Source organism: Drosophila novamexicana, unplaced genomic scaffold (genome assembly GCF_003285875.2).
Source record: "Drosophila novamexicana strain 15010-1031.04,08,12 unplaced genomic scaffold, DnovRS2.1 tig00000108-arrow-pilon, whole genome shotgun sequence".
In the NCBI taxonomy this organism is placed as follows: domain Eukaryota; kingdom Metazoa; phylum Arthropoda; class Insecta; order Diptera; family Drosophilidae; genus Drosophila; species Drosophila novamexicana.
In genome coordinates, this window is record NW_020824772.1 from 2,883,256 (window position 1) to 2,906,032 (window position 22,777).

Sequence of the window (22,777 nt, forward strand, 5' to 3'; positions counted from 1 at the left end):
TACTGCAATGAAGTGCAGTAAGCCTCCAGGCACAAGACCTGTCCTTTCTTCCTGTACACTAAAACCGAATGAAATATTTATTGCCGTTAGCCAGCTTTCTGGCACTCTCACTGGTACTAGAAGCGCGCTCAAAGCTCGAAAAGTTGAATGCTTTTAAAAGAGGCATTTCAGCCAACATCCCCTCACTTTAATTAGCGGAAACACAGAAATCGCGCAAACATGAGCCACATTTAGCGCTATGCAAATTTAAAAATAAACACAACCAATTTGTTGACTTTTGCTTATTTGCCGGCACTTATTTATGCTAGCTATATGTGTCTTTGCACTTATATGGCTGGGTATTTATATATGCCCTAAAACGACGATATATTTAGATAAATACAATTCTTTATGCCTCATTGGATTCTATTTGAATAGATAAAGCAAAATAGACTTGACAATCGATCGGACCTTATTACATTCGCTCTGTGGTTTTGTATTTCAATATTATGGCTGAATATTTCAAAGCATTTTCTCGTTAATCGTTTAAGGATGACGCACAAGGAAGAATGACAATCAAATGCATTCCATCATCATAACATAGGACAGAGTGCGAGGGAGCAGAAAGAAGGGGTAAAGAGAGGTAGCAATAATAAGAATGAGATAAGAAAGAAAGACTGAGATATGGAAAGGGAAACGATGGGAAAATTAATAGATCGATTACAAAAAAGATGTCACACACTAAAAAATATGTATATTGTGTATGTGTGTATCGAATCAATCATTTCAGCCTAGCCAAGCTAACCTTTACAGTTTTATGCAGGGTATAGCTACAACTAACAATTATGGCTATAAATGTTGTTATAATATATAAGATTTCAACGCAACTGTTAATTAGCGCCAAAGCGTGCGCCCAAAGCGGTCCAATAAGGCAGCCACAACGACGACGACGACGCCGTCAGCGACAAACCAAATGGAACCTAGTAAAAAAGCCAAATGAAGCGTAAACAACAACACCAACAACAACAATGAGGACAGCAAACAAACCAAAAGTTGCATGAATGAACTGCTTTGTGTGCGTGCGTGTGTCTGTGCGTGGCTTTCATGACGTGCCACGCCTTATTCCGGCCTGACCGACGGCGCCACTCAACTGTTTGCCGGGGCTTTATGAGCTTTGGCATGTGCACAGCTGCCGGATAAATCGTAATCAGTTGTTGTTGGCGTTGCTATTGTTGTTGCTGGTGGCGTTCGTGTTGGTGTTGGTGGTGCTAAGCATATGAGACGACACTTTGGCTAATTGCTTGTGCCAATAGCACTTGGCCAAAGTCGAGGTCCCACAATACCCGATGAGCTGCATAGTAGATGGCCCTTAATGTGGACTCTTGTCTCCAAGAGATGTGAACGAGGCGGGGTCTTCTACTGAATAAGCGGCTGCAAAGGTGAATCATAATTGAATTGTGATAAAGTGCTTAATATACTACTCGTTCATGCATTCACTTTTTACCAGGCACTTTTACCTGAGTTCATCAACTGCCTTCATTCGCTTCCGGTTCATCCACTCAATTCTCTGCTCGTTGGTCACTTCAATTATGATATTTCCATTTTAGCTTTTATTCATTTTTCATTCTCTTTATTTTTCGACGTTGCTCTCCAGTTCGGGTATTTGCTTCCGTTCTCTGCAAACTTGGCACTGAATGTAATTGCCGTCAGCTTTACCGCATTCGAGTTAATTGACAGGTTTTCTGATTTTTGCCTGCACTTGGTGCCTCGACCCAACTCCCATTTGCTGACCACGGTGTACGGCAATTAAATGCAGCGACCACCTATTTTGGTTTGACGGCCAAATTTGCAAATTTGCAGCGCCAATCGAAGCCATTAAATTTGACAGAGTGCATAAAATGGATTTTATGGTGTCTATGGTCATGTCTGTCTGGTAAAACAAGCTACACTTTATTATGTGGTGTGTTTGCGTGTGTGTGTGTGTGTACGTTGGTTGTGCTAATGTTGTTTGCCAACGCATTAACATGGCTCGCCAATTGGCATTTACGTTACGCATACGCCACGTGTTCGCGCTCCATGTGTGTGATTCTCTCCCTCCATATGCTTGTAAGTGTATGCCTATATGCGTGCATGTGTGTGTGTACATTTTGCCAATTATCTTGCAGTCTCAAGCGCACTAAGTGTCAGCATAAATAATTGACTAACCAAAGTGCCGGCTGACGAGTGTCGAGACTCGAGAGCCTAGTGCCGACTGTCAATCAAGACACACACACACACATAGATATAGATATATATATATATAAATGCATATATATGTAGGTCGGACTTTGTAGCGCATGCAAATCTTATGGAATTGACATAGTTGCAGTCAAGCCGGAAATTTGATTGTAATTATTTGTTATATTTAACACAAAACAAGTTTATTTACTAACTGCACATCCGATCAGACGCCTGGCCACAAACCTGTACCGTTTGGCCAAATAACTAACTGTTGTTTGCCGCCCACTAGCAAACAGCTTGGAACAGACTTATGGCCCACTGGCATTGAAACGTGAACCTGATTAGGCTTAAATACTCGCTAAGAATTCTCAATGAATTGAAATTGTGACACAACCAATGGGGCGTATGCGTAATAACAATAATAATATACTAAGCGTCATAGCTAGAGCAAGGCACACACCAGCGACTAGCGCGAACTGATAACGGCTTGTTATTGATAAGGTGCACTTGTATTGAGTTCATTGGCTGTAGGCAGGCCCAGCTGGCTATCAAACGAACAGTAGTCGTGTCGAGCAACGTATTGCTAATGACAAACATTGCAATTCAATTTAATTGATTCAAGTTTATGTTAAATTAAATTGATTCCGATACAAAGATATGAATAATAAGTATTATAATTAATTATTATTATACGAATTTTTTTATGTGTTGAAGAAAATTGCAGGGCAGTTTAAAAAATGGACGTAAAAAGCGGATTCATCCCGAAGCACGTTTATTAGCTTAACCCAGCTATTTCTATTTAGTTTGGCCTTCTAGAAAATAGTACAGAAAATACCAATTTGTTAATGACTCAGTATAAAACACCTGCCACCCACACACACCTTCATACACACCCAATTCACAGCAGTGCATAATGCAGCTTAGCTTAAAGCCAAGGGCAGTCTTTAAAATTTAATTCCCAGCTGTGTAATAATGTTGTAAGCTTACGTCCATCAACACCCACCCACACACTCACACAATGAAGTGTTACAAAACCACACACAATTATATTTACATTTACCGCAAAATGTTCGAACTTAATTGTGGACTAATTGACTTATTTTCATTTCTATTTTTTATGAGCTGCAAAAAATGAAAGTTTTTGCTCAGTTTACTGAATGTTTTAATCAAATTAAATGAAAAGCTTTTCGCGTCTGTTAGCCAAATTGAAAATTTGCATTTGACGCACAAAGAAAAACCAGCAACAGCAGAGCCACAAAAAAAATACACACACACACACATTCAAACCCACGGAGTCGACTTCAAATTGCGACGCTGCACGCCGCAAAAAGCATTTAACCCACATTTGCTGAAAGGCAAGAAAAAACTTCGTTAAGAGAGCTCTGGATTTGGCTTTGGCTTTGGGTTTACTTTGGCGTTGGCTTTGGCCCGTGTGTAGGCTCAAATGGGGCCTAACCAACTGCACATGAATGCAACAAAGTTGAAAACGAGTCAAGAAGACGGCCGCTGCTTAAATTGCATTTTAATTTGCTGTACACTCGCATTAATTAGCCAAAGCCGTCCACAAACATTCCCAGTTTAACTAAGCGCGCCCCACGGGCCATGACAAATAGCAAAAAATATATATAATTCATTTACAAGGCGACCGGTTTGTCCAATGTGTATCAAGTGACCAATTGGTGAGATGCCGTTGGTGCACTGGTGGCCAAATGTGTGGCATTTCCATGACTCCCGCGGCTGTCATTTGTTTTGAAATATACGAGCGGCATTCTTTGTCGGATGTGAAGCCCTACAAACAAACAGCCCAACAGTGGCTCTAAAATGTATGACAACTGCTCGGAACAGTATGAAACAGATGTACTTTAGACAGTTCATGTATAGAAGATACCCTGTACTGAACTCCGATCAGCCGTATCACACATTCATACTTACTTTATTAGCTGCGTAGCTGGCGGTCGCTATTATTTTTCTTAATCTTAGCCCCAACTATGGACAATTTGCGCTTAAGTAACATTTTAAGTTAATATTTTACAGGACACATAGATAACATTCAAATGAGTGCGCATATCAAAAAGTCAGGGCTTTTCCTTTCTCTAGATCTAAATAGTGATATTTATTTCTTCGCATTCTCGAGCAAGAACCAAAACGTATTCGGTTGCAATTTTATTTATCATTTTTTAAATGGTTTCACTGTGCGTCGACCACTTTTGGCCTCTGTTGACTTTTGTGCGCTGTGTGTGAAATGTGTATCAAGTGTCGGACATGACCATGCCCATGCCCATGCCCATGCCTATGCATATGGCGTATTGCCGATGCCGCCACCACTGACACAATTTCAATTTGCAACACTTTCAAGTCGCGTGCCCGCCGTCTCACCACCGAAAGCTGCAGCTTTCGTTTCATCCAAATGCAACACGTGCGTGGGCCACATAAATTGCCATCAAAATATGCGCGACAATAAATTATATTAAATACAATATAGCATATGAGAGTCATTGCATCTCCGCTGCCGCTGGCCGCTCCTGGCCCAGTTGTTCCCTTGGCATGCTGCAGATAATTTGCCCACCAAGTTAAGCCTTTGACAATGTAGCGCTGACATCATGGATGGCCGGATGGATGAATGAGGGCCTGGTCACATTTACATTTAAATGGAGGCCGCGCTGTAATTTATGCCCATTATTGTTATTGTTGCGTGAACTGCGGTTGTTATTGCTTTTGTGGTTGTTGTTGCCTTATGTATGCCTGCTCAAGGTCATTGCGTGGGCATATCCCAGTGAAAACACTGCAAATGTGTAAACAGTGTTGGACAACATGATAATTTGTGGATATTTGAGTGCTAGAAGGGACTTAAAGTGTTGGATAATCGATATTTTTGTAGATAACGCCAAGATTTTGAAGTCAAGAAGTTTCATAGTTTCATAGACAAAGTAATCCTTATGACCACACATAAATTCCAGTGTTGAGAGCGTTGCACAACCGTTCCGTTACAATTCGAAGAAAATTAAATTTCTTAAAATAGGCTTTTGTATATCTTGTTTGTATTTTGTCTCTATTTACATTGCATTCTAAACTATCGTTAAGCTTCGACTATCGAGATTTTGTAAATTTAAAAAGTCAAGCCCTTATATTATTTTTTAGTTTCGATAGCTCTTGGCACTTGTACATCTTTGAGCTTTACATAAATCGATAATTATCTTAATAACATGAACATAACAGACCCTTCCATCTATTTAATATGCACCTAGGTTGCCTAGTTCGTAAACTGCGCAAATTGTTAATCGATATTCGCTTTTTTAGACGCACGCAACATTTATCTATATCAGCGTGCCATTCACCACAGGCGACACGGCTCCGCCTGGTACATGGCCTGACCCGCAGTGCAGTTGAAAGCCTTGGCAAATTCCTCGTGATGCGGCCAATTGCGATTGACTCGCTCATTATGCAGTCCGTGTTCCGTATCCTCCATGGTGGTCATGGTCGCAATTTTTTGCATGTTGGCGCACAAAAACTGCACGGAGTTGATAAAAAAGAGCTGCTCCTGCGTATAATTGCCAACTGGGGGGCGGTCAGCTGGTTGCACATGATTAAAGTAGGAGGCGAAGGCCAAACGCAGACCCACAATGTCCGACATGCTTTCGGAGAGCAGCAGCTGCTGGGCATTTTGCCTGGTATAGCAGCTGGTGAAGTTAGCGAAATGCTGCAGCAACGCCAACCCAGTCTGATTGTAGTTGCCTCGGGCATCGTACACAATGTGAAATAGGTCAAAGGCATGTTGTAGCTCGTGCGCCAGTATGAAACCTAGCTGGGCATGTTGCAGCATCTCTGAGAGGCGGGCATCGTAAAGCGGCAGTTGCAAATACCCGTGTGGCAGCAGCACGGCATTTTGGAATATTTTCACCGGCGAGGAGCTCCGTGCCACCACAGCATCCTGCTGATAGTAGTCATGTACTGGCCAGACACCTGGCCTATTGGCCAGCAACTGCTGCTCGAGGCGTTGATAAAAACGCAGTAGCTGCAACTTGTTGCCATAGAAGTCATTTGGCAGCAACTGTAAATTCTGGTAGTACATTGTCAGCTGGTCCATTGTTAAGCCTGGAGGTATATTGCCTATCTTGAGGCGCAGGCTACGCAACTCCTCCAGCACATAGGCCTGTTCCAGCTCATCCAGCTGTAAATGATTCTCAATTAGTAGTTGCTCAAATTCCTTGCGTAGCTTCTGCTGCAGTCGCTGCAGCGCCGCATCAGTTTGCTCACGTCGTTCCTTATAGTAGTGCTGCTCGTACAGGTAGTTCATGGCAAGTGGCATGTGGCCGCGCAGCTGCAGCACGCAGGCCATGGAACGCGTATCGCTTGGGCCACTGGGCGGCAGCTCCTCGTTGAGCATATAGAGCAGCTTGAACATGAGATAATAACAGATAGTTTCATTGGAGCTCTCTCCAAGTATTAGTTGCAGCTGCTCCAGATAGCTGGCATTCAGCGCAGACACTTGGAGCAACTGCACTGCATCCGCTGGCCTCTCCAGCAGCTCTGCCAAATAGTGGCGCCAATTGATTTGGGGCAGCCGTTGCTGCAGCTGTGGCAATGTCCACTCGGGCAGGCTGTCTGTAGACTGATCTGCTGCTTGGCGCGTCATATTGCCCAGTCGCCACTCCAGCTGCATTAGTCTGGCAGTAAGATTCTTGGACAGCGGTTCATCCAGTCCAAAGGCTACGTACAAATCTTGTACCTCCTGTTCAGTTAGCGGCGTTGCGTCGGCGGGCTGCGGCGCAAAAAGAATCACATAATGCGTTCCATTCTCGCGTCGCACATTCACATCCTGTTTGATAAAGACACCATTGAGTCCATAGACGCGCAGCTTGGCCAGCGTGGCGAGCCAATCAAATTGTGTAGCGTTGCGCCACATTTCGCTCTGATTACTCCGAAAGATGGGCCATTCCAGACCGAGCTGGGGCTCGAGCAAATGCAGCAGTTCATTTAGTGCCGGCTGAGCCAGATCCCGACAAGCCACATAGTACGCCCATAGCTGATCATAGATGCCGCCTTCAGAGCTTTGCGCTTCCAAGGCACTCAGCAACTGTTTATTAAATTTGTAATCCATATAGCCGGGCATATCCAGGTAGCTTTGAATGTCGTTGTAGTTTGCACTCCAATTGCCACAGGCATAACCATAGAAATCCTGGCAAGGCTCAACGCTGGCGTTTACATTTCGAAACACTTGCGCCAGAAACATTGCATTGAATTCTGACGCCAAGTTGGGACTGGGCAGCAGCCAAATGCCTGATATGCCCCACATCAGCAGTAGCAGGAAATTCAATTCGAGGCGACACTTCATAGCGGCAGCTGAATGTCAACTGCCTCTTCAAACTCTTGAGCAGCTCTGGCGTTGCAACTTTTTCATCGGGCTTATCGCTCGATTTTCTCAACAGGCGATATTTTCTTATCGCCTCGAACGCTTGCCACAAGTTTTGCTTTCATTTCATTGGCATAGACGAGTTCTCTAGACATACTTATATATATTTGGCCTCTATATTTGCCACTCTCGTCATTTTGCATCCTGTTGGCAATTTGTGCAAGTGGCTGCATTTGATTAGAAAGCTCTTCTTAACGCTATTATAAGCCAATAAGCCATTCGGCTCTTCACAGCAACTTGGCTTAGTTAATCCAATCAATGTCAAAGACTTCAATGCAGCTCGGCTGCCAGTCGCGAGTTGCCTCACGCTTGTCTTCGTTCCGGTTGCCTTCTCTGATTTAATTTGTACTTGACAAAAATGAACTTTCCTCGCAAATTGAAAACTTTGCTAACTGCCGCCAGGAGACATTTGTAGAATACTAAAGGGCAAGCTGACAAAGGGGTTTGTGGCTAACGTTTTATCTCCTGTTCTCAAATATACCCTGTATCAAGGTGGTCCATAGTTGATTTGGGCGCGTTTATCTGACAGACTTTGGTCTTGGACAATTTGTATATATGCCAAAAATATAAATGTTGAACACATTCAAGGTTTGCACCTGCTTTTCTAGTCGTTTGGACCTTAAACTTATTGAGATAAAAAGGCGTCAAGCGACGGTAAAAGGCAATACGGACAAAACTTGAAATTTTGTACAGAGTATTAACCAGTCAACTGCATTACACGGTTAAATTTTACATTGCATACATTTGGGCTGCCAAATGGGATGAATTATCGAACATATACATATCTTTTAGCATTAAGTTTAGCGTGTAAGGCGTTTTTAGGGTTAGCTTTAGTCGAAGAGTTTGTTTTTGTTGCTGCATTTGCAGCTGATGATTACCGCCTGTGGCGTGTGTTGCTCTTTAGCGTCTTTGCTCATTTAGGTGTTGTTGATTTTCATTAGCACTCATATACACACACTTACACACACACACTCGCTCAACCTACTTAAACACCTGATGCGGGTGATGGCCTGACATCAGCATCATCCATCACGAAAGCAGGTTTGACTTTGATTAGCGCATCGCTGCGATAAATGAAGAAAAATTGCTTCAATGATGATCATCAATGTAATTTTCATTTTCATTTTGTTAAGTGGGTCACATCGATGGCAATCGATTTTTACCACTGAAAAAGTCGTGTTAATGCCAAAAAGTCAAAGTGGAACAGTTTCCACTATTTATTCCATTTTCCGATTGTTGCAGCTAATTGAAATGTCATTTTGGCTGTCCAATTAATAATGCAATTAGCAAAGATAATAGAGAAAAGGCTAAGGGCAATAAATAAAGTAAATAACTCGTAAAATACAAAAGCAATTAAATAGAATGAAATTTATAATTAGCTAGCTTATTAACTAGTCATTATGTGCTTTACCTTTAATCACTTTAACATAAATTTCAAATTTTGCAAACGTTTTTACGGCGCTTTCCCTGTGTATTGTTAGGGTGTGGCTAATTGTATTTTGCCTTAATTTTAATTATGATTCGCATTCAAAGTGCTTTTGGCGAACAGCCAAAACAAATGCAAAAGCCGCTGGCATTCAAATTGTTTGCATCCAATTTAACAAAAATGCAACAGAAACTGTGTAAATGCACTTTGTGTTAAATAATACAATTAAATATAAATAATAGCAATATTTACCAAACTGTTCAATAAACCGATTAGGGAGAAATACATTGTTAATGTTGCTATTTCAAATAGTTTTTGGTTGGCATTTAAATTTTAATATTGTTCCGATGGGTATAAAATATTTATTAATGCATTTGTGTAAGTGTATGTTTATGTCTATATGATTGAATGTATAATCTTCCCGTTGTCATTTAAATATCGCTCCACTATGCGATTCTCATAAATTCAAGTAAGCCTTACAAATTGATTTTTGATTAAATTTTAATTATTATATTGCACACATTCCTTTTCCATATCTTTGATGTTTTTAAATGTGTATTTCTGTTGATTTTACCCTCCAAAACTTGCCTGTCATATTCGACAGGGATAGTTATATTTGACGTGTTCAGTTCCCAGCAATACGCATGTTTATACTCTGTGTTGTCATTGGACAGCTCGGTGCTTTATACTCAGCTCTTCCTGTTGTATCTAAGTATATGTGGGTAATTTTCATTAGCCCAAGTCAAATCAGAAAAACAAATCGTAATCCTTGCACTTGAATGCTGGCTTCATCTGTCCAATCCACTTAATGTCAACTTAAACCCGGTTGCATTGCGGTAATGCACTTAGCCAAGGTAAATCTGGTCGAACGGACGTCGGACAAGCGGAAATACTGCAATTTAACGGAAAATAAGCTGACCCAAAGCTTACGCACGCCACGTCACGCCCATTTTGTTTGCAATTTGCCATTTTGCTTTCCGCTTGCCACGGCACGTGTCAGTTCCACGGCTCAGACGGGAGAAAGGGGTTTGGAAATGCAAACAAAGCTGTAGCTAAATCAATGCGAAAATGAGTAACATTCGTAACTGCATACTTGGCAGCGCATCGTGCTCCTGGTGGAGGAGCCAGAAGCCACAGTGAATGTAATCAGTTCCAACATTAATTAAACCCGAGGCGAAGAAGCCAGACAGCCAGGACGTGGTCGTGTATACGAGCCTTGTCAACGTGCGCTTGCATTTTCCAGAACGTTATTCAAGTTGAAAGGAAAGGAGAAGGTAGTGTACACGCCTCACTTAATATGTATTTCATGGAAAACCTTTGAGCAAAGCTTTTTTCATGCAGAAGTTTTCAATTCAATTACATTACAAGCAATTGTGTACAAAGGGAAAAGTAAAACGAAATGCCAAACTGAATGTCCTTTCGACAGGTGCCCCTAAATTGAATACTATTCAAACGTCTTGCCATAAAATAAATATTTTATTGAATCCTTATATCCTTGCAACGTCCTCTTTTGTATGTATCCATCATAAATGGCATTAAGGAACTGTTAAATGTCAAGCAACTGTCAAGTGTTCATGGGAACACTGAAGCCAGCCTGTCTACCTCTTCATTAATTTGATTAAATATACCTCAAGAAACAGATTTTTTATCTGTTCTCTCATATTTCTTACCAAACAACATAGTTTGCACATACCAAGACAAGACAAGTTACTGACATTTACGAAGCGAGAGTGCATCAAAAATTATTGAAATTTAAGTAGAACTTCAAATTACTTCAAGATTGAGTTATTTTCATAATAATGAACAAATAAATAAATAATGGAAACTCTAGAACAAATTCCCAAGAGTTTTAAGTAAAAGCTTGAATGATAAATCAGTTTCTTTATAAAATGAATAGTTATTCTCAAATTTATAATTTTACTACAATAGCACTTGATTCTTGGCATAGTAAGGCAAAGAACTTATGAAGCGTACCTCGCCGACAGTTATTGAAAGACAAACAACATGGCAGGCAAAAAATATGCCAAGCCCCATTGAGGAAACGGAAATGCCAAAAGGTCCATGAAGTGCGTGTTTCTGCACATGTCACAACGAAATGAAGTCATGTGGGGGCGGTGCGAATTTGTGGTGCACTGAGGGGTGAAGCGAGTAGTGTTGTCTGTCAAAACGATGTCAATATGCACACAACAACAACAAAGCTGACAGCAAGCAGTTGACAAAGAATGGAAGATAGGGAGAGGATAAGAGAAAGGCATAGAAAAGAACAAGGGTTGGGTGAGTTAAAAAACAAGAGACAATATCGTGCGTGCGACTATTTTGACATAGATAAAGCGCAGGTCGGGTCGAGAGCAGCTGCCGAAGACAATGCAACTACATGATAAACCACTCTTTGTACGGCAAAATGCTCGACTGTCAAATACCCAGCATTCAATAGGAAGTACTTTAATATATACTACACGCTTTGAGTTTTTCTCTAACTTACAATTGATAAGATGATATGCATACATAACATGTGTTTCATCGTAATTTGCCGTAATAGCAAAATGTTAAAATTTTGTGCTGCAGTGGCAACGCCAAGTCACACTGTCTAATGTGGCAACACTGAAATTAATACTTTATTGCACAAACATTAACATCAATTTGACTACAACTTAAAGCAGTTGTCAAGTTGCTTGTCAGTTACATGAGTCAACCTAAGTATTAAGCCCTGTTAATGCTCTCCAGCGACAGGGTATTTAACTGCAGTTGAACTAATTCCAGTGCATTCACAGCTCGAATAACGATGGGGCGTTTACAGTTTATCTTTTAGCACTCAACTTTACAAATGTGCAGAGTAAATAAAAAAAATGAGAAAAGTTTTCGCTGCAATGCAATGTTGATGAGCTTTTAGGAACAGAGAGAACAACAATATTCTCACACACAAATATCATGCACATTTGGGCGTGTCCTTTTGCAGCCATTTGCAGAACAGTAAACGACACATTGTTGTGAAATGAATGTGCTCAATGATTTATGAATATGTGTTCACATTTCATGCAATCATGAAAAATTAAGGTTTAATTAAGCGTTCGTCAAATGCCCCTGGGGGCAACTGGTCGCATCCTGGCAAGCTCCTGACATCCTGTTTTGTCAGCCATGCAGCTCGCACGTTGCAGCATCGCCTCTCATTGTCCTTTTTGGAAGAGCCCGCATTGAATTCACTTCCGTTACAGCCACAGCCACAGCCACCGCCACCGCCGCAAACCAAACGCTAAACACAATGCCAGTTCTGGTCACGTAGGACACCAAGGACAACAAACGGGCAGCTCGCAAAACTGGGCGTATTGGGAGCAACATGAGCACTTTAGAGCAGCATCCGGTGCCACCACACCCGTATTACGTTCCAAAATTAAGCGCATTTAAAACTCGAGCTACATTCGTTTTGATTACGTCTCTGGATTTTATTTTTCTTTACAGCACCGACAGCGCCTGCAGCAACAGCAACTAGAAAATCGATGCGAAACTTTTCCGCTTTTTTTTTCTTCTTTTGCTGCTGCTGCTGGAGCTGCTGATGTTGCTCTAAGCGAAATTTTTCAACAAGTTTTTTCGCGCTCAGCGCTTTTTCGTTGCTTATACCCTGTTCCCACAAAGGAAATAATTATTTTTTGAAATTATATGTTACAACCCATGGGAGTTTCCAAAAGATCCTTACTATCTGTACATACTTTTACAGCTAAATCATAATTCGATTTGTTATCGTTGTTAACGTTGTTACTTTTTACGTGAAGCAAAAGTTGAGTCGTCCTCAACACAAATCGCACAACAATTTTAGTTACAGGGTATCCTGCTAGTCCATACTATTTCAACATAGTTCCTTTCTAATATACCAGTACAGAGAGAGTATATTATATAAATTTAATTGAAGCGAGAATCCTGGCCCTTAATCAGCTTTCGTTGTGATGCTTAAGTGGCTCGTGATTACATCTAGTGTTAACTATTCAAATATGAGTATAAAAATATCACTTCTTTCAACTTGTTGAATAGAGCTGAAAGAAGTAGCTTACAGTCTATTCAGACTGGTTGCACATTTCCGTAAAGTATGCTGCTCTTAAATAACAAAAGACTAAAATGTGGGGGAGCAGCATGGAAACTAGACTAAAGCTACGCTTAAACTAGTTGTGAATTATAAAAAAATGTTTATAACTTGACCAATTGGAATGAGAGAGCTTTTCGATGTCATCATTTTGAATCAGTAACTTTATTTTTGTTATCTTTGCCAAAAAAGAACTTCTACCTTTATTATCCTTAATATAGTGCATCTGCAAGTCACACAAACTGCCGCGCATAGTGATTTGATCTGTTACCTGTGTATTGTGCAGGTAAACATTTTTTTTGGAATTTGATTTGCTATTTGCTCGCACAATCGTTGCACTGATTGGGCGCAAGGATGCTGCCTGCAGCACAAGCGTTATCCATGTATATATAGATAGATGGATAGTTGATTGGACTCCCACGTTCCCTATGTGACTTGTATTATATTACAGCAAGCTTCGCATTTGTAATGCATGGAATATACTTTACCTTGGCAGTCCATATTTTAACAAGCCGACAGCGTCGACGAAGTAAAGTCAACAACAAATTAAGCTGTCTAAAAGAAAAAAGCATAGGTAAAATGTAAATACAAATTAATAGCGCGTTTCCTGTCAGACATCCTTAAAAATTATATATATTCGTAGTTGCAGCTTGAAACATTTCAATTAAGCCCGTTGCACGTTGCAACCGCCTCTGGCTAGCAAACGTCAAAATATTGTTGCTGTGCTAAGTTTCCCATTTTTTTTTTTTGTTATCCCGTCATGCGGCAAGGAGCATTAAAAATGCTGGAAAACTGTTAAATTCCCACGCTGCCGAGGCTCAAGTTCGGGCAGCTGCTGTCAGTGGCAGATACAGATACAATTGCAAGCTCAAATGTAGTTACATTTCTTGCGCCATATGCGCCGCTTGCGAGGCGTGCAATTATTTATTTATTTATTCATTACTTACGCACTCGAGTATGCATGTGTGTGCGTGTGTCTGTGTTTGTGTTTACATTCCTTGCATACTTATATTCATCGTCAGAAATACTTTTTGTTTTAACTTATTTTACGCAAATTAATTAAACTTTTTTCGTATTTGTTAAGGCACTTCAATTGTTTACATTTCTTTTGGCAGCTTGTCGATGATATTTTTACAACGTACGCACATATGCATGGAATATTTTTATTGTTTGGACTCTGGGTCATGAAAAGCAACAAGAATTTTAAAAATATTGATGTGAAGGTATAGATGTGTATATATGTAGATTTGTGTGTGCTTCAATGAAAAGCAGGCTGAACCAATACATGTAATTGGAATTATTGTTGCAAATACAACGTATTGTAAATTTGAATATTGCCCAGAAGTCAAAAAATATAAGTTGAAATAGAGCTCTTAAATAAATACAACATGTTGGCGTTGACAATAAATGCGTGTCAATATCTTAGTTTTAAGAGTTTTTATCTAAGTTGAGAACTGTTCTGTTATCCTTTTAACTGAATTTCACATTCTACACAACTCTCACCGTTTAAAGAGTTCAAAGTTGCATGGTTAAGTTTGAACAAATCCCTGAAAATGATTGAAAGCAAAATGTTTTTCCTCCATTACCTTATTTAAATAAGTGCAGGATGCGTATTTCAAGCGTGTCGTATGTTTAATTAACTTAAGTGCACAAGCGATCCAATTAAACTTTTAAAAAGCGTGAAAAACTAATGGAACTTCGTTCAAGTTGACTTTGATGCTTGCAAAATTTCAATTACGCTGCTTTTGCAGTTGACACGTTCTCGGTCTCTACTACCCTCGATTTGTGTACTTTTTCGCTCTTTCAATCTACAAAGTTCGTGTGGCGTTTTTTTTTTCATTTGAAAATTCAGGATAAATTCATTTTAAACAATTAAATACAACCTAATTTTGCACTAGACCCTCTATTAAAAATTAAATTAAATTAAAACTACTCACTTTCGACTGCAAATAAAATACAATAAAAACCATCGATTTGATTAGCTTTTGAAATAAAAAGATGAAATCGAAACAAAGTCGATTTATGAATGAGAAACGCATAGATTGCAGAATATTTCAATGGAAATTGCATTCGCAGTGAATAAGAGAAAACTTGATTGTGCTGAGTGCCAGCAATGTGGGTGTTAGTTCCGCTTGGTTGAGTTATACACAGGAGCGGTTCAGCAGGCAGTCGGGTCAACAAGAAACGATGAAAGCATGAACATATATTTGTCTAAAACATAATATTAGAATCGTTATACGGTTAGTTGAGCTTACATGGCAATTTTTAAATTTGTTTGTGCAAGACATATCAGGTTCCCTCTTTCCCCTTTCTGTCTCACACATACGCTCGCGTATGAATACCGCCGTTCCATGCTATTTTTACGATCTCAAGTAATGCCAACTGATATTCATTTTTATAATTGTCTCGTATATATGAACACAATATACTAAATATATTAAAGATCTAAGCTCTCTGAGTCTGAACATTGTCCAGCCTTTGTAAATACTCCAGTGTGGCCCACTTCAGCCGCCCCTGGCAGCGAGTGCCTCGCTTCAATAATTACGATAAGCTAAACGTCACTCTTGAAGCAGCATCCACAGCTCTAACTGTGGCAATTGTGGGCAAGAAACGGATTTGTGGTTGCAGGCAGCACATACAGCACTTCAACTAACCGAGTTTTCATTTGGCTTTGACGAATGGTCGACAGGACTTGTGTGGCAGTGTGTGTGTGTATGTGTGTGTGTCCTGTCACTTGGTTAATCAAAAGATTTTACGTCTGACTTGCTTACATTATGGTAATTTATCAAATGTCGACGTTATTGTGCTTGGCACACTTTGTGGCAAATCTTCTGCTGGCAGCGTCACCAAACACAGCAAGCCGTAAATCATTTCGTGTTTCCATCGATTTTTATAGCTAGAATACTGTGGTCTCTCTTTGCCCTAATGTCTCAGCCATTTCGTTTAGCGAACGTGCTGAATTTGTTCCATTTTCCGTCTGCAACTTGCACAACAAGCGCCGAACGCATCATTAGTTACATTCCCAACAGCACTTCAACCCAACTACGCCCCCAAGACACAAGCCGCCGAGCTGTGTTTGGAACGCGGCAAGTAAATTGAAGTTTAAAATAAAAACTTTGCAGCATAAAGAGTGTTATTTGCGCTGCATTCAGCACGAGGATCCCCGAGCAGCCATCGGGCAGCCACCCAAAACCACCCACGCACATTGCACATAAACGGCTTAGATAAAAACCGAGAACAAAAGACTGTAACCAGAGACAAGCTCTAAAAACTATAATGACAAAAATGTGCATACGAGGGCTGCTCCTGAATTTATACAAGAAACAAATGCACTTTCAATGTTATCAATATGCAAAACAGGGCCCTCAAATAAGTGCAATAGAATTGAATATCTTTAGAATAAAGTAAATATATTCATGTATCAAACCATATACTGATTTCATATGCTAGCTTATCACTTTGTCCTAACAAATGTATGTATGTACATCGGATTGCTACATCATATATGAAGCTCCAATTGGAACAATCGTCTTAATATTTATGATCGATATGCAAACCCCTTTGTGAGGCGAAGTATAAATAAAACAGCGTGCCGTATACATTTACTATATATTTATACAAAAAAATGTCTTTGGCACTTCGTAGCTCAAGATCTTTGTTTAAACGGTTCACCTTCTTTAAAATATCTTGCGATCCTTACGGAACCGCCCTCGTACGTCTCTTCAGCCTTGTGGTTGGGTGAGTTTTGTTTAACTGACTCTGTGAATGTGTGAAGAGTGTGCTCTGCCAAAGGGTAAAGAGTGTGTGAAAAATCAGGTCAATTGTTAACAGGATGCTAAAAAAGGGAAGCCAACATAAAAAGAAACAACTTGGCAACAAGCTGAGACATAAAGCTGCTCGTTGTGGCAAAAGTAGCGAAATCTGAGGCACATAAGAACGAAGTTAGTTGAATGAAGGCTAATATCGTATATCTTTAAAGCCGTAATAAGATAATCAAAGCATATCGAACAAAAAATCATCAAATTCTTAATGAAAACCCGCATGTCGGTTTTGTTCTGTTTCCTTGCAGTCAGCAAATTTAACTTAAACTTAACACAAGGACAACGCACCGTGTAAATACTCGAAAGCTGGGAGTTGTCCAATAGACGACATCAACAACAATGTCTAAGCACACAGACAACGATAATCTGCGCAATGACATCTACGAGAATCTGCCCTGTCAGGCCATGTATAATGAATCCGTGCGCAAAATGCAGCATCAGCAGCAACAACAGCAACATCCCCAGAAGTCCTCACAGGCTGGCGGGCTGCAGTTGCTGAACCATATCGGCAACAGTAATCCAAATGCCAACTCCAACTCCAACTCGTTAGGCAACTGCAATTCGGTGCCAGGAAATAACAAACAGCAACACGCTGTCACTGGCAACATGCCCAAGGAGATGCTCTATGCGACGCCATTGCGTAAATCGGATCGTTACAAGAGCAGCGAACGCAGTCGCCATGGTGCGGCCGTGGAAGCAGCCTCGACTGACGCCAAACTGTCCAATTTGCGAGACTCGAATCGGCTGGCCAGCGTGCGCAATGGCAATCCAGTGCAGGTCACCGATTTGGATGCCAATGATGAAGAGGAGCACATGGAACGTGAAACGGATGCAAATGCATCCACAAGTGCGCTGGTCGGCGGCTCCAAGTACAACAATCAGCCGGCTTCGTTGGGTGCCAGCGGTACACCCAATCAGCAGCTGGAGGATCGACGCATACTCAACTTTCTGAAGGACACCACGCAGGTGCACAAGAAGCTGGAGATTAGCGGCCGGGACTGTCCCAATGCTAGCTTCTCGAATTTGGCGCGCGAGGAGCATTTTGCCAATCTGGTGCAACAGAACTTCGCACTGGAGCTGGCGCCAACCAATGGCGCCGCTATCAGTTCCGCTCCCGAAGAGGATGGCCTGGAGCTGGATAAGCAACTGCAGCCAGCCCCTGAGACAGCCGCCAATTTGGAGTCGTTGATGCAGCGCAAGCACTCGCCGGATAAGGAGGTCAATGGCCTGGCGCCACTGGAGCCCAGCAATCATCGCATTGTGAGCACCGTCTATATACATCGGGAGTGGGTGCTCAAGAAGATTGCCCTCTGTCTGGAGCAGCGCACAGCTGGCAAGAAGCCTATGCCGGCTGCACTTGGCGCTGCCAGTGCCGGTTATGTGTCGGCGCGCGCCAAAGCGGCCGCCATATCCAGTTCCAGCTACAATGGGTGCCTGGTGCTGGGCTCAAATGGCTCTGGAAAGACCTCTATTTGCCAGGCCATCATGAAGGGCAACTCCGGCACCAAGGGTATACTCAATCGCAAGTTGCTGGCCTGCTATCTGATCGAGTCGCAGAATCCTGAGTGCCACAGCCTGTCGCTCTTCATGCGCAAGATTGTGCTACAGCTGCTCAGCCATGCCTCACTAATAAGCCGGGACGATAGCCAGAAGATCATCGACGAGGGCTTCTCCTTTCTGCGCGAGGAAGCACAACAGCAGGAATCTAAGTTGGACGAGGCCATGAATAATATCACGCTCAGCGAGAACGCCGAGGAGCTGCTCATCGAGGAGCTAAAGCGTGGCGCAAGCGAATGCGATACCAAGGAGCTGGACAATTTTCAAATCCGACGCACTTCGACCACTCAGAAACCGGCAAAGTCCAATCTAACGCGACAGCAATCGGAGCCGGCGCCAGCACAGTGCCTGCTATCACCCGACCTATCAGATCTGACGGAGAAACCCGCCACCAACAACTATGGCACACATCCGCCTAAGCGTGGCGGCAGTGCTGCAGTTCAAGAGCGTGGCGAACAGGACAAGGATACGGGCAGCGAAAAGGAACAGAAGCAAATTCGTGAGCAGAAAGAGAAGGAAAAGGAGGTGCCCAAAAGCAGTCCCGTCAAGTCAAAGTCCAAGATACCCGTAAAGCGCGGTCGTGCTGGCAGCGGCGTCTCCTCGCCGGCCAAGCAGGTCACGGCCACAGCTGTCAACAGCAATAGCCAGGCCATACAACAAGGCGGCGGCGAGGATATTGCCGATTTGGTTAGCGAGCAGCTAAAAACTGAGATTGAGGCGGCCATCAAGGATGACAAGCTGGAGAAGCACAACGAAGACAAGCCCGAAGCGGACAAGGACTTAGCAGATGAGCTGCCGCAAAAGAAGACGTCGCAGCAGGAAACAACAAATGAGGAGCCCGAAAAGTCTGAGGCAGAGCTGCTCATCGACTTTGGTGCCAGTGCGGAGCGTGTGGAGCTACCTAAGGAGGACGCACCCACAACAAACATGCCGCCTGTGCCTGGCGAAAAGCCAAAGATTAGGAGCAGCACCAATACATTGCCGCCACCGCTGCCCAAGACAAAGAGTTGCCGCACCATCATTGCCGATGGCTACTACGAGCTGCTGATGTCCAATCCGGAGATCCTGGAGTGCCTCAGCGTAGACAGCATTGAAAAGAATCCCGACGAGTGTTTTAAGAAGGCGCTGCTCTTCCCACTGCTCGAGCTAACGCCGCCAAAGACCGCATTACTTCTGCTCATCGATTCCATCGATGAGAACTACATCAATGAGGGCAATCTAATATCCACGCTGAAGGGTGGTCGCGGCACGGTAACCAGCCACAAGAGTCGCAACGTGGCCGAGCTGCTCTCGAACCACATACACCTCTTTCCCAAGTGGCTGTTCCTGGTGTGCACCACCAAGAAGCAGACGAAGCAAATAACCAAAATGTTTACGGGCTTTAAGAAGATAACGCTGGATGATCTGCGCAAATCGCACGTGGTCAAGGATGTGCAGGAGTATATCATAAATCGTTTAAATTCCGATTTCAAGGACAGCATCATGTTGACCAAGGAGATCATTGAGTCGCTCCATCAGCTCTACATCAAATCAAATGGCTGCATATTGTACCTAGAAAAGGTCCTGCATGGCATCAAGGACAACTTCTTCAGCTTTCGCGAAATCAAGCTAATACCCTGCACCCTGAACGGCCTGTACTTGTACATCTGCCAGAAGTCCTTCAACAAGAAGCAGTACATGAAGATACGACCGCTGCTCAATGTGCTGCTCGCCTCCTCCGGCTACGTGGACAAGCTCTTCCTCTTCAATTGTTTGCGCACTCACAACTACACCATCGATTGCCAGGAGTTCGAGAAACGTCTGCAGCTCATGCGCAACATTTTGGCCTATGATGCGAATGCGCAACGCCTGAAGATTTTCCACAACTCTTTCGCGGATTGGCTGGTGGATGTGAAGTTCGCCACCAAGAAGTTCATCTGCGATGTGAACGAGGGCCATGTCATGATCTCCATGTACTACTTGCTAGTGGCGGATACGCTGTGCGCCAACACGGTGCGTCGCTTCGCCTATCATCTAATTAAGTCCGGCGAATACTTGACCAGCCGGCACATCGATCTGGATCTCATCTTGATGCTGTTGGAGTCTCGCTTGAACCTGAGCGATTGTTTCTATACAAATCATTTTAACTGCTGCGCCCAGTGCGAGCACGACTTCAAGAATGATGTCAACTTTTTGCCCAAGACACGCTCCATGCTGGAGCGTTTTCTGACCAACGAGCTGAGCGAACCGTTTGCGCAGTTCCTCTGCGATTTCTTCAAGCCCAGTCTGCCGACGGATGCCAAAATGCTAAAGCTGCTGATCGAGACAGGCATCAACAATGCCGACACACAGAACTCCTGCGAGTCGTCGCTCATGTCGCCGGAGCTGTCGGAGAAGTCACAGAACATTGACTTTGAGCTGGCCGATCTGCTGCTGTCCAGCGAGAAGAGCTGCCTGCTGGAGACGCAGCGCACGGTCAGCCCTTCAGAGCAGAGTGAACCGCCACATGAGAGCCAGGACGAGAATGCCTCGAGCACGCTGCATCAGCTCTCCGATTCGCATCACATTGAGCTTCACAAGGGCAAAGCCCTGATCCATATACTTGCCAACGATGGCAACCATCAGCTGCTGGAGCGCGCTCTAAATGCCTGCAAGAGTCCCATTGATCTTGAGATAGAGGATTATAACGGCCAGACAGCTCTCAACATAGCCTCGAGAAACGGACACCTGGAGGTAGTCAAGCTGTTGCTTAGCTTCTCGCAGCCCTGCAACGATGGCACCGGCCGCATGAAGCGTGTGGATGTTAACCATGCGGATCGCGATGGATGGACACCATTGCGTTCCGCCTCCTGGGGCGGGCACAGCGAGGTGGTCCGACTGCTCATTGCACAGCCGGCTTGCAAAATCGATTTGGCTGACAAGGAGGGACGCACTGCGTTGCGCGCAGCCGCATGGAGTGGCCACGAGGACATCTTGAAGCTGTTGATTGAATCGGGCGCGGACGTCAACTCTGTGGATCGCCAAGGACGCACTTCGCTGATTGCCGCCTCGTACATGGGACACTATGACATTGTGGAGATTCTACTGGAGAATGGCGCTAATGTTAACCACCTGGATCTGGATGGGCGCAGCGCTCTGTGTGTGGCCGCTCTTTGCGGCTCCTCGGGCTATAGCAAGGTAATCTCCACGTTGCTGGATCATGGCGCCAACACGGATCAGCTTGACAATGATGGCATGTCACCGCTACTTGTCAGTTCGTTTGAGGGCAATGCCGAGGTCTGTGAGCTGCTGCTGGAGAATGCAGCGGATCCGGATCTGGCTGATTTCATGGGCCGCACGCCGCTTTGGGCCGCTTGCACTGCTGGCCATGCCACTGTGGTGCGACTGCTGCTCTTCTGGGGCTGCGGCATCGATTGCATGGACTCCGAAGGTCGCACAGTGCTCAGCATTGGCGCTGCTCAAGGCAATGTGGAGACAGTGCGTCAGCTGCTGGATCGCGGCCTGGACGAGACGCATCGCGACAATGCCGGCTGGACGCCATTGCACTATGCCGCCTTCGAGGGCTTCCATGAGGTGTGCCTGCAGCTGCTGGACTCGGGCGCCAAGATCGATGAGTGCGATAATGAGGGCAAGACGGCACTGCATTTGGCCGCCCAAGAGGGACGTCTGCGCTGCGTGCAGACCCTGCTTGATATACACTCCAGCTTTGTGGATCAGAAGGCGCACGATGGCAAGACCGCTTTCCGTCTGGCCTGCCTAGAGGGTCACATGGACACGGTGGAGTTCTTGTTGAAGTTCTGCTGCGATGTCAACTCCAAGGACGCCGACTCGCGCACCACGCTTTATATTTTGGCACTCGAGAACAAGCTGGACATTGTCAAGTACCTGCTAGACATGACCAATGTGGATGTTAACATTCCCGATAGCGAGGGGCGCACTGCGCTGCATGTAGCAGCCTGGCAGGGTCATGCCGACATGGTGAAGACGCTTATCGAGGCTGGCGCCGATGTTAACTCAATGGACCTGGAAGCGCGTACACCGCTGCACTCGTGTGCCTGGCAGGGCAACCATGATGTCATGAATATACTGCTTTACTATGGCGCCCTGGCGGACCATGCATGCAAGCAGGGTGCCACAGCGCTGGGTATCTCTGCACAGGAGGGACACGAGAAGTGTGTCATTGCGCTGCTGCAGTTCGGCGCCAATCCCTACAAATCGGATCACTGCGGGCGCACGCCCATTAAGCTGGCGGCCAAGTCCAGTCGCAGTAGCATACTCAAGATCTTTGAGAGCTATACCAAAAGTAAGCGCAA

At 43.8% G+C, this 22,777-nt stretch overlaps 2 protein-coding genes across 4 annotated transcripts in view; one reads left to right on the forward strand and one right to left on the reverse strand.

Annotated features, from left to right (window-relative positions):
• LOC115771832 overlaps positions 1-22,777 on the forward strand; it is a 34,541-nt gene that overhangs the window by 10,067 nt on the left and 1,697 nt on the right. For all 3 annotated transcript variants that reach the window (XM_030717712.1, XM_030717713.1, XM_030717714.1), the window contains exon 2: positions 17,177-22,767. In XM_030717712.1, the coding sequence (XP_030573572.1) occupies positions 17,268-22,767 (5,500 nt within the window). In that variant the 5' untranslated portion in view covers positions 17,177-17,267. The remainder of the gene's footprint in view (positions 1-17,176; positions 22,768-22,777) is intronic.
• On the reverse strand, positions 5,531-7,531 carry LOC115771686 (neprilysin-1-like). The gene has a single exon (XM_030717503.1). It carries the CDS (start codon positions 7,529-7,531, stop codon positions 5,531-5,533), a length of 2,001 nt encoding a protein of 666 aa, XP_030573363.1.

Bases quoted from the DNA above. Each gene is read 5' to 3' on its own strand.
- LOC115771686 (XM_030717503.1), bottom strand. From the start codon at position 7,531: ATGAAGTGTCGCCTCGAATTGAATTTCCTGCTACTGCTGATGTGGGGC.